Genomic DNA, 13423 nt, shown 5'->3' with positions numbered 1-13423 from the left:
ATTTTCTTAAAAAATCTACTATTTCTTGACCTTCTTATTCTTATGTTTTGGGCTTATATTTTAAGGCTCAGTGTTGATAAAAAAATTTCAAAATTTTATCATTAGTATACTTCTGGCGAGATATCATCCATTATGCTATGGGATCTGGATAAAAAGCAGCTTGTTAATTCCATTGCTTCATCATCTGATTGCAGCATCTCAGCATTGGTGAGTTTTACCAGTTCCTCATACTTGTTTAGTCATGTTATGCGGTAGCTGGATCACTGAATTTATGTTTTATTAAGTTGAAATGGCTCAAACACTGCAGCATCTCAACGTTCTCTTATATACTTCCTGTGTACCCGGGGCACCTTACACTTCTAATGATATTTTGATTTCTTAAAAAAAAAAAAAAAAATGACTCAAACATTGTCTGTTTAACTGTAACTTACACTAGGCTCACTGAATAAGGTAAGAATTAATTGAAAGTTCAAATTTGGGAAACATACTGCATTTTCAGAAATGAATGTAGATACATTTTTTGTTTTTTCTTTCTCATCAAGATCTGTTGTAATTATTTAATATTCTTTTTTGTTTGGTTTGTGTTTTCTTATTTGCTATAGCCATTGGAAACATTGGCATGTTTTTGATAATTATTTTAATGCATGACATATCTAGGCTACTTCTCAAGTTCACGGGGGTCAATTTGCTGCTGGTTTTGTGGATGGTTCTGTCAGACTCTATGATATTCGAACACCTGAAATGTAAGCTTTCACATGGACTATTTTTATGGCTTAATGGAAATGTTTTACCTGGTTTGAGCCTTGACATTGTGCTATAGCGCAGCCTTTCCATAGTGTTATCAACTAAAACTCATATGCAAGATGGTAGTTTTCCTGGCACATGTACATTCACAAACACATCACAGTACACGGTCCAAACATATTGATCTTTTCTTTGTTCAATCTTCTTTTGAAAGTATTCTTTTGGTATGTCAATTACTCCCACAATAGATGAAAGTTGGTGAAATAAAATAAAAATAACTGTCTTTTGAAATCACAATACAATAACACAACGATTATTATGTTTATTTTGCTCCATTAAAATATGTGCCATTTGCAAACTTTCATACTGTAAGATAGAGTACATGTTATTTCCGTACTGCTGTAGTGGTAATGAAGTCTATCCTGAGTTTTTGATTATTTCTACAATTTTTTAGTCGTGGCAAGTGTGGTGGTGTAGGACCATGAATGGCTGTAGATTTTTTTCAGACCTGATAACTGCTAAAGTAGCTTTTTTGGGCATCTTGTATCCAAACTCTTAACACCTAGCCGGACACATGAAATGTCAGATTGTAGACTTCCTATATTGTCCTAAAACTTCGTTGCGACTTAACCGCTGTAAAATTAAAATCAGATGGGTCAAGATGTTTGGTTCTTTCCTTGTTCAAGATATTGTTGTAAGCCAATTTATTTTTTCCTTCTCTTCTTTTTTTTTTTTTTTTTTTTTTTTTTTTTTTAAATAATAATAATAATAATATAAAAAAAATAAAAAATTGGCAAGCATGATGGATATTAATGCGTATTGATTGTTGTCGAGACTTTTTTTCCCAGTGTTTTCATGTTTGATGGATATTGACTTGTATTTTAGTACATCCAATTCAAAATGTTGCTATCTGTAGTTTGTTCTTAATGCAGATTTTATTAATTGTTGTCGAGACTCTCTTGTTATATTGTCTGGCACTTTGTCTTATCATTTCTAAAGTTTTCAGTAATCCAAATAGCAATTTGAAATCAAGGTTAAAATTACGGAAAAGCAATTTATTGGCCACCATAGAAGCCAACCTAAGCAGTATGGATTACAAATTAGCAACTTCAGGTTGACTAGTATTCTGCTCTATCAAAAATTTGAATTATCACATTTTATATCACGATTTCTCCCTGTTATAAAGTTGGTATCAGAAAAACCTTAATATAACACAGCAGTTGGTATCTGTGAAGCTAGATATATAAACTGTTTCCTTCTCTTTGTATTACAGTTTGTGTAACAAGCTATTCGGTGACTTGTTATACGTGACATTCCCTCAAGAGTGAAGAAGGCAGAAGCTGCCAAGTCAAGAAGAGATAAGCTGGAGAGTTAATAACTAGATAGTCAGTCGGTTGTTCTTGTTGAACTGTAGTTCTTATGCTGTTATAACCATGTAGTCGATATGTTAGGAATAACTGTAAGAGTGAACTTGTATAAAAGGGAGGTAGAAGAAGAGAAAGGCAGGCATTGAATTGTATTGTTCATTTGTGAACTTTGGAGGCCCTTGGCTCCTTGAATTGCCAAGAACTTGGAGATTAGCCATCTTGAATTGGCCCTTTTAATAAAGTTCTCTCATTTCTCTTCGTTTCTTCTACCTCCATTCTCAATTTCTTTCTATTTTCTGCATTTAATTCTTAGGAGAGTAACTGGCGTGTTACAGTTTGTTTAGATGAAAAGTTCTTGCTGTGACAGACTTTTTCATCGGCTCCATGCATCCCAATGGACATCTTTATCGGAACTCAAATATAATGACTGTGTCTCTTCTGAATTAAGCATCTCTTCACTTTTAAATTCCTCTCTTCCTCGTGAATTAATTTTGCAAGAAATGTCTCCCATGGAATCAACATGATTGAAAATAATAATAAGAGCATCCCACAAATGCAATATTGCCATAGTGATGCGGGCCAGCCTGAAATGGGAATATATAACAAGGATGATTTAAAAGAAGTTCAAGCTTCAGCACAATTAAGTCTACTGGTTCAACAGAATGTAAAGGCTCAAATGAAAGAAATCCCGATGCAGTCTAGAGAGTTATAAAAATCATTGTGGCCGTCCAATTATCCATCATTTCCAAGACATTCCTAGGTCTAATTTTAAGTTCAGAATCTTATCTTTGCAACGAAAAAGGTTTCTGTCCATTTGAAGTTGCATGCCGAAAGTTAGATGCTTATCCTATGCTTAAAGGGTTGTTCTAAGCTTATATAATACTTGTAGGGTAGATTAGAGTTTTGTTTAAACATCAGTCTTTGGCTTGTGAGATGAGTGTTCTCTATGTATCTCTGTATCTCTTTGATGTGATCCTTAGAGTGGTGAGTTTTTAAAGTTCTGTATCTCTTGTTATAATCATTTGGGTGGTGATATTCTGTATCCCTTTGGTGTTATCTCTTGGGTGGTGAACGTTTATTTTTCATTTTGAGTGTGATTTTGTGTAGTGTTTATCTCTATTTCTGTTCGGTATCACATAGACACGAGAGTAAGATTAGTGTCACACTCGCATGCTCTTCAACAATTGCATGAACAGCTGCATCTGGTGCAATAGGCTTATCAACAATGGTTCGAGTACTGGATCCGAGGAAGAGAACCTTGTTCAAAATTAATTGCAACAGACAGACATTGAAGAATCAACACAATAATCAGTTAATTGAAAGAAAAAGACAGGGTTGTGAATTTTTGTTTGAAAGGTAAATTAGATAACTTTGCCAGCAAACTACAGAAGACCATAACAACCAAAATCAAAGCAATTTTAAGACAATGTCAATCCCAAATCGGGCCCAAAAATGCCTTCAATGGAATTTATTTAGTTAAGGTGGACAAAATATTCCATTGCAAATTGGCTACAGCGGAAATGGAAAAGGAAAATAAACTTAACAAGTTTCTATAGGCTGACTTGCTACGCCTATTTTGATTTGCTCCAACAGGTAACTGAGGAAATGTCGTAGTTCACATAATTGATGTACACCCAATTTGACACTACATAACAAATAATTTAAAATTTCATCTCAACAATCTCGAGCTCGTCCAAATTTTAAACGAGTCGAGCTTGAACACACATTTCATAGCTCGGCTCGAATTCGAACTCGACTATTAAAGCTCGACTCATAAATGAGTCAGTCTTGAAACTTAAAACTCGGCTCGGTTTAGCTTAATTACAACCCTAATTGTATATATGATAATAAATTGGATATAACTTTTGCTATAAGTACTAAAATTACGTATATGACCCAAACCCATAAAGCTATTTTCAGCGCGCAAGTCGCGGCCACCCAACTTCAATCAGTAGGCGCCTTTTTTGGGCCCCAAATCCACTCTTTGTTTTTTTTGTTCCTCCAAACACTACTGTTAACTTTTTTGCTATTTTAGGAAATATTTGTTTTATTTTAATTTACCTTCAATCTTAAGCTCCAACTTACTATCATATTTTGTCAAAACTTCCTTAGTTCTGCATGACATCAAAACATATACTTGATTTATTATTTTATTTCGTTATCTTCAAATTCTTAATTTACTTCGACTTTCATTTGCTCAGAACATTACAAATGCCTCTTTTGCTTGAAAGGTCGTAGTAAACTAAGATGAACTAGAGATTAAAATGTCGTCAAAGAATATTAAACAAACCAAATGGCATGACCATATACTCATAATATCCATTATGAGTCCAAAATGCAGTTTCGTGAATGTCATTCATATTTAGCCAGTTGAAAACCTATGCAGAGACCTAACTCTGTGAAAATTAAAATATTAATTAAATGACTAAATTTATCCTTTCACGAGCCATTTGTTAGGCCGAAACACACTGAGCCATTGCTACAGTAAATCCATCTGTTGGTGTCACTATCCGTGTGAGGATTTGAGAAGTTTAGTAATTTCTTGCAAAGCTTCTTCCATCTGCTGCATACGCTCTTCCGTAGAATTGGCTCTAATTGCCAATCAAAAAACTCTTTGTCCAACATCTTGCATGTCAGAATCTAGCTTCTCAATATGTTATTTATTAGTTGCCAATTCCCATACTTTGTGTGTGTGTGCGCGCGCGTGTGTGTGTGGGGCGGGAGGGGGGGGGAGGGGAGCAGTGACATGGCGCTGTTTTGGACCGTGATTTATGCAATGGGTTATGGGTTAACTGTTATCTCATCACACTTTGTATTAAGGCCTTGTTTGATAAAGACATGTACAGAACAGAACAGAACATAGTAGTGGATTGTTAGTTTTGAAATTAGTAAAAAGTGATGATGTGATATAAAATAAAAAGAATTTATATAAAAAAGTGAAAAAAATTTGTATTGTAATGAATTTTTTTATTTGAATAGTAATAAAAAATTATTTAAGTGATATAAAAAGTGAAAAAAGTGAGAATGTTTTGATGTTGATCGGTGGTGAAAAATATAAAAAAAATAATAATAATAAAAAAAAAAAAACGCATAAACAGTACCGAAGTTCTCGAAGTATCTGAATCAAAACCCGTGTGATTATAACCATATTCTAAAGAGGATTTTATTCTTTGAAATGCCAAAATGTTACTTTTATTATTATTTCATTACACATCCCACCACGCCCATGATATCATCCTGGTCAGCAATAAGCACTGCCCCGACACCCGGGATTAATGGGGGTCTCTGTTTAACGGTCGACAAACTAAAATGTCTCGACCATAACCCAACATCCTTAAAGAAAAATAAAGTTGTTTTCTCGCTTAATGCATGTCTGCTTCTTTATACTAAAAGAGTTCAGTCCATAATAATTCTTTTTTCCTTTGGTGGGCCTTCACATAAGATTATGTAGTTGATTTTTCAATACCAACCACGCGTGTTTGTCGGTTTGGTGCGTTTGGGTATCGAATATTTCGAATATGAATAATATTTTGAATCTGATCACGGATTTCAAGGCAATGAAAATGTGTTTGAATATTGAATATAATTTTAGATTCTTTTGAATATGTGTTTGGGTGTTGAATTTGAAAGATTGAAAAAAAGTGTTTTATAATAGTATAAAGTAATTGAAAATGATTGGATTGTATGAAAAGTTGTGTATAATGATTGGTATGGTAAAAAATAATAATAAAAAATATATGATGGGTTTTAAAAAAGTGTTTTATAATAGTATAAAATGATTGGAAATGATTGGATTGTATGAAAAGTTGTGTATAATGATTGGTATGGTAAAAAATAATAATAAAAAATATATGATGGGTTTTAAAAAAGTGTTTTATAATAGTATAAAATGATTGGAAATGATTGGATTGTATGAAAAGTTGTGTATAATGATTGGTATGGTAAAGAATAATAATAATAAATATATGATGGGTTTATTCAAACTATTCAAACTTTATTCAAGTGACCTATGGGTTTTATTCAACTTGGATCCGGGTATGAGTTTTTGAATAAAAACTCGGTTCGAATATTGAATAATGTTACGAACCAAACGCACCATATATAGTCATTTTTTCTTATCAGAAGAAAAGAACCCGAAAGTCATGCAACTGGCGGAACCAAAAAAAAGACAATTTACCAAATTAAGGTATTCGATTTTAAAAAAACGTGATTTAAAAATATTAATTTTAAAATACATAATTTGAAAAAGTGATTCTTAAAAACGTAATTGAACATTTTACAAAATTACATGATAGTTTTTTAAAATTTTGTGTTTTTAAAAAAACACTCAATTGTCTGCGATTTTAAAAAGTAGATTTCTACATTTTTAAATCATAAACTTTTAAAAACAGAATTATCATATAATTTATATTTTATAATTTAATTTAAAATAATACATTTTATTTATAAAATCGCAATCTCAAACACGCAAAGAGATATACACTCTGAATTACCCAACCCAAGTAGGAGGGAACTCCCCCTGATATGGATGGCTATTGACTATTGTCGTGTTTGATAGGATATGTTTCAAATTCTAATTTATTTAAATAATTCATTTATAAATGTGGGGAATTTTACATTGTTGTGCAGGTAGAGAGAAATCAGATGTTATTATACATATATAGAACGAGAATCTCAGATATTATATATATATATATATATATATATATATATATCCTCTTCCTCTTAAAAACGATTTAATATATAAAATAAATGCATATTTTATATTATGCAGCTCAGCTGCTCACAGCCTCACAAGTAACAGGGATAGTAGGCCACGCAAATTATAACGATGGAGTACCTGTACCTCATTTGCCCATTTGCTTTTGCATGAACTCCTTCACTTCCTCTAAAAACAAACAATATTCGGGCATCACGCCCATGCTCCAGAACCCGTGGATCGCATTCGGATAATCCACCAGGTATACCTCTTTTCCGGATCTTTTCAGCCCCTCGTAGTACCTCATGTCCCAATCCCGTAACGGATCACACCCTCCAATTATAACAATCGCAGCCGGGAACCTCGCGTCCGAGATTTCACCTGCATTAGGTCCGAACACATTCGCCGCCGGGTGGTCCCTGTCCGACCCGTCCGGCAAAAAAGCTCTCCAGAACCAGTCCGTCAAGTCCAGCCTCAATATCGGTCCGCGGGAAAATCGAATCTCGGACTCGACCCGCTCCTCCCCTCCGAAAAACGGTTGTACTGCTATGAGCCCGAGGAGGTTCACTCTCTTGAAGCTGTACTCGCCGGCTCTGAGAGCTACGTGGTGGGCCAGGTTCCCTCCGGCGCTCTCTCCGGCGAGAAAGCAACGGCTAAGATCAGCATTGGCCGGCAGATCGCGTCCGTCCATTTCGTCGATGAATCTCAGCGCGTCGAACCCGTCTTCGTACTGGCACGGGAACCGATGCTCCGGCGCCAGCCGATAGTTGACGGAGACGACGATGGCGTGGAGTTCTCGAGCGAGCTGGTGCACCGCGTTGTGTATCAGAATCGAGTTGGCGTGGCCGCCGACGAAGCCGCCGCCGTGGAAGAACACGATGACGGGCAAGCCGACGACGTCGTTTGGATCGCCGCCAGTGGGGGTTGGGGTTGGGTTGTAGAGGCGGAACCAGAGGTTGCGAGAAGGGTCGACGGTGGTGTCGGAGGAGGCAACGCCATCGGGAGGGACTTTGTAGTCGAAGAAGCTGAGGAGGCGACGATTGACGCTCACGTCGTGGCGGAATGAGGCGTCGAAGACCCAGGAAAAAGCTCCCATGAAGAGCTTCACCTTCCATGGCATGTTTGGTTTTGGGTTTGCGCTTTGTTCAGACATTTTTTTCGTCGCTACGGGATTATGGATATCTCTTTCCTTATTTATTAGGACTCGTAAGCCAATTAACGCATGCAGCTTCTGGTGGTATGGCTCTTTTTCTTATAGTTAAGTCGGGCGGCTGAGACTGAAACATCGGGTCATAAATATTGAATGCGAGTTTTAGATCCAGCTATAAAATAACAGCAGATGAAAATGGACGGCCAAGATCTAATGGCAAAAAAAAATAAAAGGACGACGTCATTTTAAAATTCTTTGCCACTTGAAATGATTCAATAACTCACCTACGTCCTGTAATAACACTCCTAAAAGTTTACTTTTGTGTAGTCTTTTTTACGAAAAATGATCCATACACTCATTTCTTACAATAATTCCACAACAAGTTGACGTGGCTGGTAATATTTTATTATTTTTTTATAAAAAGAAAACAAAACAAAACAAAACAAAAAAAATAATAAAATATTACCAGCCACGTCAGCTTGTTGTGAGACTGTTGTGAGAAATGAGTGTAAGGATTATTATTTTTTATTATTTTTTATTTTATTTTATTATTTTATTTTATTATTATTATTATTATTTTTTTTTTTTTGACTCTTCTCAATTCTCATCCCCAAGAGACTTTTGGTTACCCATCAAGGACAAGGACGGATATTGTTAAGGCGTCATCGGCGGGACTCGTCGACTCTTCTACCGACCCGGCTTACGAATGATGACCATTTTGTAATTTTGCAGCAGACATTTTTGAATTGGTTGGTTCTAGAAGTGGCAACGCTTCAAAGTTCAAACTAAAACCCCGCTTGAACCGCCGTAGACATATTTGCTTCTCATTTGCTTCTTTGTGACTAGTAATATTATTCATTATTGATATCTTTTGAGCCATCTCGATCTCTTCAGTCTTTCAACGAATCAACAGTACTAGTTGGATGATCATGACTCAAAAGCAGTGACAGAGCCTCAATTTTAGTTTAAAGGGTCAAGATTAAAAAATAAATTGATTAAAAATATTTTAAAAAAAATGTAATAAATTAACAATTTAATAAAATTAAATAGAATCATTGTTATTCTTCATAACCTCATATAACTACAATTATATATTTCATACAATTAAAATTTATAATAAAAACTTTAAAAAAAAATATAATAAAACGATATATATTCTTAAACAAGTAATTTAAAAGAATAGTGTAAATATAAAAGCTTAACCAATGGAAAAGTTCGATTAAATATCTAAAAAATTTCAAGGAAGAAAAATTGTAAAAGGAAAAAAAAAATTGCTCTTTTCTGAATAGTCGTTTGCTCTAAAAAAAAAATAGCTAAACAATTTATATAGTAATTATTAAATGGCTAGAAGAAGAAAAATTCGACCGCAGAAAAGAGTATAGTAATTGTTGCTTCAGACTTGAGAGTTTCGCAAAAACGCAACTCGATGTTTTAATATATATACTTTAGTTTTTTTTTTTAAAAAAAATTCTTTTGTAAGTTTTTTTTGTTGGCCATCAGGCCATGTTAAATTGTTAGTAGTCTTTTTTTCTTTTATATATATATATATATATATATATAATTTGGTGGTCATGTTAATAGTCAGTTTGGTGACTTTGATCTCTCAAGTCTCAATCAAAATCAAGTCTACAAGTCGTCGCGTGACGCATTTTTGAAAGAAAAAAAAGCTACTGCAACCGCCAGCTTTGAAAACCAACAAATTTGCATTTTGGGCAACAAACAAGAAAGCTTACTTGTACCATAGGATAGTTCGATTGGATCCTATCTCTTTTGTGTAGATATGTCAAAAAAAAAAAAAAAAAAAAAACTCTTATTTGTCTTCGGGCTCCTCAATTTAAATTGTCAGCGGAAAGAATCTACCCTCTTTTAGTTTCCTTTATTTTTTCTTAGTTTCCCTTTGTTCTTGTTTTCAGCTTCGGTTATGTTTTGGATTGTTTCCTATGTACTTTTTTTAAAAAAAAAAAAAAAAAAAACTCAACAACAAAGCTTATTTAAACGTTTCGTTTGGGAGAAATAATAAAAGGGTATCTATTCATCTTCTTCCTCTCTTCATCTGACCTGAAAGTAGGCTTAGCAATTCGGGTTCGTATCAACCCAACTAATCCGATTATACAAACGAGTTCAACACAAACCTGACCCGATTATTAATCGAGTCGAAACTCGTGACATTAACACGACCCGATTAATAATCGGGTAACCCGAATACGACCCGATAAACACGATTACTTAACGGGTCGTGTCAACCCGACACGACCCGATTTATTTGAAAGAATTTTTTGAATGCTATTTTATGATTTTTTGAAGCAATTCATTCTGTTCTGTAGATCTACACGTCCAGCAAGTACTATACTTAATAAAAGAAACACTGGATTTTTAAAAACAAAAAAAAAAACAAAAGAAACACTAAACCGTGTGGATCTAGTGGCCATGGGTCGACTCCGACGCCGTTCTCAGAGTCTCAGACAGGAAGGGCACTGCGTGAAGGCTGAAGACTTGCTTAGGCCGAGTGGATCTGGTGGCTGTGGGTCGACTCAGATGCTGTTCTCAGAGTCTCAGATGGGAAAGGCGCCGCGTGAAGGTTGAAGCCGGTGAGGCGTAGTGGCTACCGGCTGCGTGAACACCGAACGGTGAAGTGGTGAACGAGTGAAGCAGTGAAGGGCACTAATTCACTAAAGTCTAAAGATTGAAATTGAAGGCAGAAATGAGAGAGGCTGTAAGTCTGAAAGAAAAGTGACGAAAAGTTGAAAACTGAAAAGGGCGTGCGGCGAGGGTTCTCTTCTCCACTTCTATGTTCACTAATTCACTTTTTTTTTTTTTTAATTATTAAAGGAACCGTGTCATAATCGTGTTCACGGGTCAACCCGTGGATTGACCCACGAAACACGATTATAACCAGGTCATAATCAGGTTGGCCTAATTATGACCCAAACCTAATAATGTTAAACCCAAACTCAAACCCAAATTTGTTGTGTCGTGTTCGTGTCAAATTTGCGGGTCGTGTCAAAAATTGTCAAGCCTACTTAAAAGACGGCCTGAACTGAAACTGGGAAAGAAAAAATGTCAAGACTGGGCCAGGTGAGTCGTTTGCAGTTTGTCCTTGATGTCTGATGAGTGGGTGGCTAAGGATAATGTCAGTTGCCCCTGATGAGTGATTGAGGGGGAGCAATCAAGACATTCAAAATTTTTTACATAGGATAAGGAAAACTTTTGGAAGGTGAGGTGGGGCACTTGACCCCTCTCGGCCCCCCCTCCCTCCGCCTCTGCTCATGAGTGCAGGGCAGTACAGATTGGTCACCTTTTTTATTTTTCTTGGAAATATTTTTAGCCTCGTTTGGCAAGTGATTTAAGTTTGATGATTTTTTTTTTTTTATCAAATGTATTTTTCCCTTTCTTGATATATTGTTTAACGTTCAAATTTAACCTTCAATCTTAAGCTCGCTTTTACCATCTATCATACGTTGTTGCATGGCATCAAAACATATATTTAATTTATTATTTTATTTCATTATTATCTTCAAATTCCTAATTTATTTTTGGCGGCATTACAAATGCCTCTTTTGCTTGTTGGGTTCGTCCAAACTATCATTTTTTAAGTAATGTGTTACATGAATGCATATATAATAGATTTCGTAACCTCTCAACCGAAAAATAAGCTGCATGGAGCTTCTTATTTCTTCCTATTTTAATAGAGTGAGGGATCAACCCATGCCATGACCCATTCTCCTTTTTTACACGAATACAGGTGATGAAAAGGGATTGTTGCTTGCCCTCATGATTATCCCCGTGGACAGCATATCATCAATGACGACAAGTCCACTACTAAAAAAAAGTATATTCTAGACGGTTTCTTTTTAGACGGTTTTAAAAACCGTCTAGAAAAATAAAATTTACTGACGGTTTTTTGAAAACCGTCTGTAAAATCAAAAATTACGACGGTTTTACTTAAACCGTCCGTAAATTTTCAGACGGTTTTTCAAAACCGTCTATAAATTTAAATTTCCAGACGGTTTTAATAAAACCGTCTGTAAATTTACAGACGGTTTAAAAAAAACGTCTGAATTTTTTTCTTTGCTTTTTTTTTTTTCAGACGGTTTTGTGAAAACCGTCTGGAAATTTCCAGACGGTTTTAAGGAAAACCGTCACTAAATTTATAGACAGTTTAAAAAAAAACCGTTTGAATTTTTTTACTTTCATTTTTTCCGGACGGTTTTCCTAAAACCGTCTCTGAACTTCTTTTTTTTCTTCTGTTTTCTTTTTATTTTTTTCCTTTATTTTTTTTTCTTTTTTTTTCTTTTAAAATAAAGACCCAGATCCCTTCTTTTTTAATTAGTCCGACCCCTTCTCTCCCTCTCCCTCTCGTTCTTCTTCTTGTCTCTGCGGTCGGCGACTGAGACGGGCGATGGGAACGGGACGACGCGATCTGGACACGGCCGGAGTCGGTGACGTTGCTGAGGTCAGATCTGAAGCGGAAGGTCAAATATCCGGCCGGATCCGACCGATACCCGCGCCCGACCGAATCTCTGTTCGGATCAGAGACAGATCCGGCCGGAATACGTGGATTTCCGGCCGGTTCTCCCTTCATCTCTCTTTCTCTCCCCCCTTCCGGCCTCCTCGACACCACTTTCTCCAAGCCACCGGATGGATGTTTGATTTTTTTTGTTTTAGGTAAGTGAAATTCTTAGGTTAGATTTGCATTAATTTTGTGTTGTATTGAGTGTGGATTGTGATTCTTGGGTTTGGATTGTGAAGGATTGTTTGATTTGTGATGGATTTTTCCTCTGTTTTGGGTTTGGATTGTGAAAGATTGTTTGATTTGTGAAGGATTTTTCCTCTGTTTTGTGATTCTTGGGTTTGACCGATGGATTTCCGGCAGTGACTGGAGAAGCCGAAGAAGGACCGGTGGAATCCGAAGGAGACCGGCAGTGACCGAAGAAGGACCGGTGGAACGTCTCTCCGATGGATTTCCGGTAGAACCGGAGACGCCCACCGAACATAAAAATAAAAACAAGAACAATAATTATATTTAAAATAATAATTATAATTATAATTTTTAAAAAAAAAAAAAAAAAAGGAAGACAAATTCTGGACGGTTTTGGTTTAAACCGTCCAAAATTTTATGGACGGTTTTGCCCAAAACCGTCTAGAACCAGTTCTAGACGGTTTGGGTCAAACCGTCTAGAATTGCGGACGGTTTTGGATAAAACCGTCCCGAACCTTAATTAGCGACACATATTCCTAGACGGTTTTAAACCGTCTAGAAAAAACCGTCTGAAATCAATTTCAGACGGTTTTTTTTGCATTTCTAGACGGTTTTAAACCGTCTAGAATCTGCTTTTTTTTAGTAGTGGTCCCTCTTTTTCTTTTTTCTTCTTTCTTTTATACTCAATTTGTTTCGAAGTAAAATGTTTTCATCTTAAAATATTTTCAATGAAATCATTTTTTGAAAGGAATAATTATTTTAAA

General features: G+C 35.6%; 1 protein-coding gene across 1 annotated transcript; it reads right to left on the bottom strand.

The window, feature by feature from the left end:
* Positions 1–6836: 6836 nt before the first annotated feature.
* Positions 6837–8040, bottom strand: LOC133859362 (probable carboxylesterase 18). The gene has a single exon (XM_062294750.1). The coding sequence runs from the start codon at positions 7961–7963 to the stop codon at positions 6959–6961; it is 1005 nt and encodes a 334-aa protein (XP_062150734.1). The 5' UTR covers positions 7964–8040; the 3' UTR covers positions 6837–6958.
* Positions 8041–13423: the final 5383 nt, after the last annotated feature.

This window comes from Alnus glutinosa, chromosome 2, assembly GCF_958979055.1.
Source record: "Alnus glutinosa chromosome 2, dhAlnGlut1.1, whole genome shotgun sequence".
Taxonomy (NCBI): domain Eukaryota; kingdom Viridiplantae; phylum Streptophyta; class Magnoliopsida; order Fagales; family Betulaceae; genus Alnus; species Alnus glutinosa.
This window is presented reverse-complemented; position numbering and strand designations above follow the sequence as displayed.

Bases quoted from the DNA above. Each gene is read 5' to 3' on its own strand.
- LOC133859362 (XM_062294750.1), bottom strand. From the start codon at position 7,963: ATGTCTGAACAAAGCGCAAACCCAAAACCAAACATGCCATGGAAGGTG.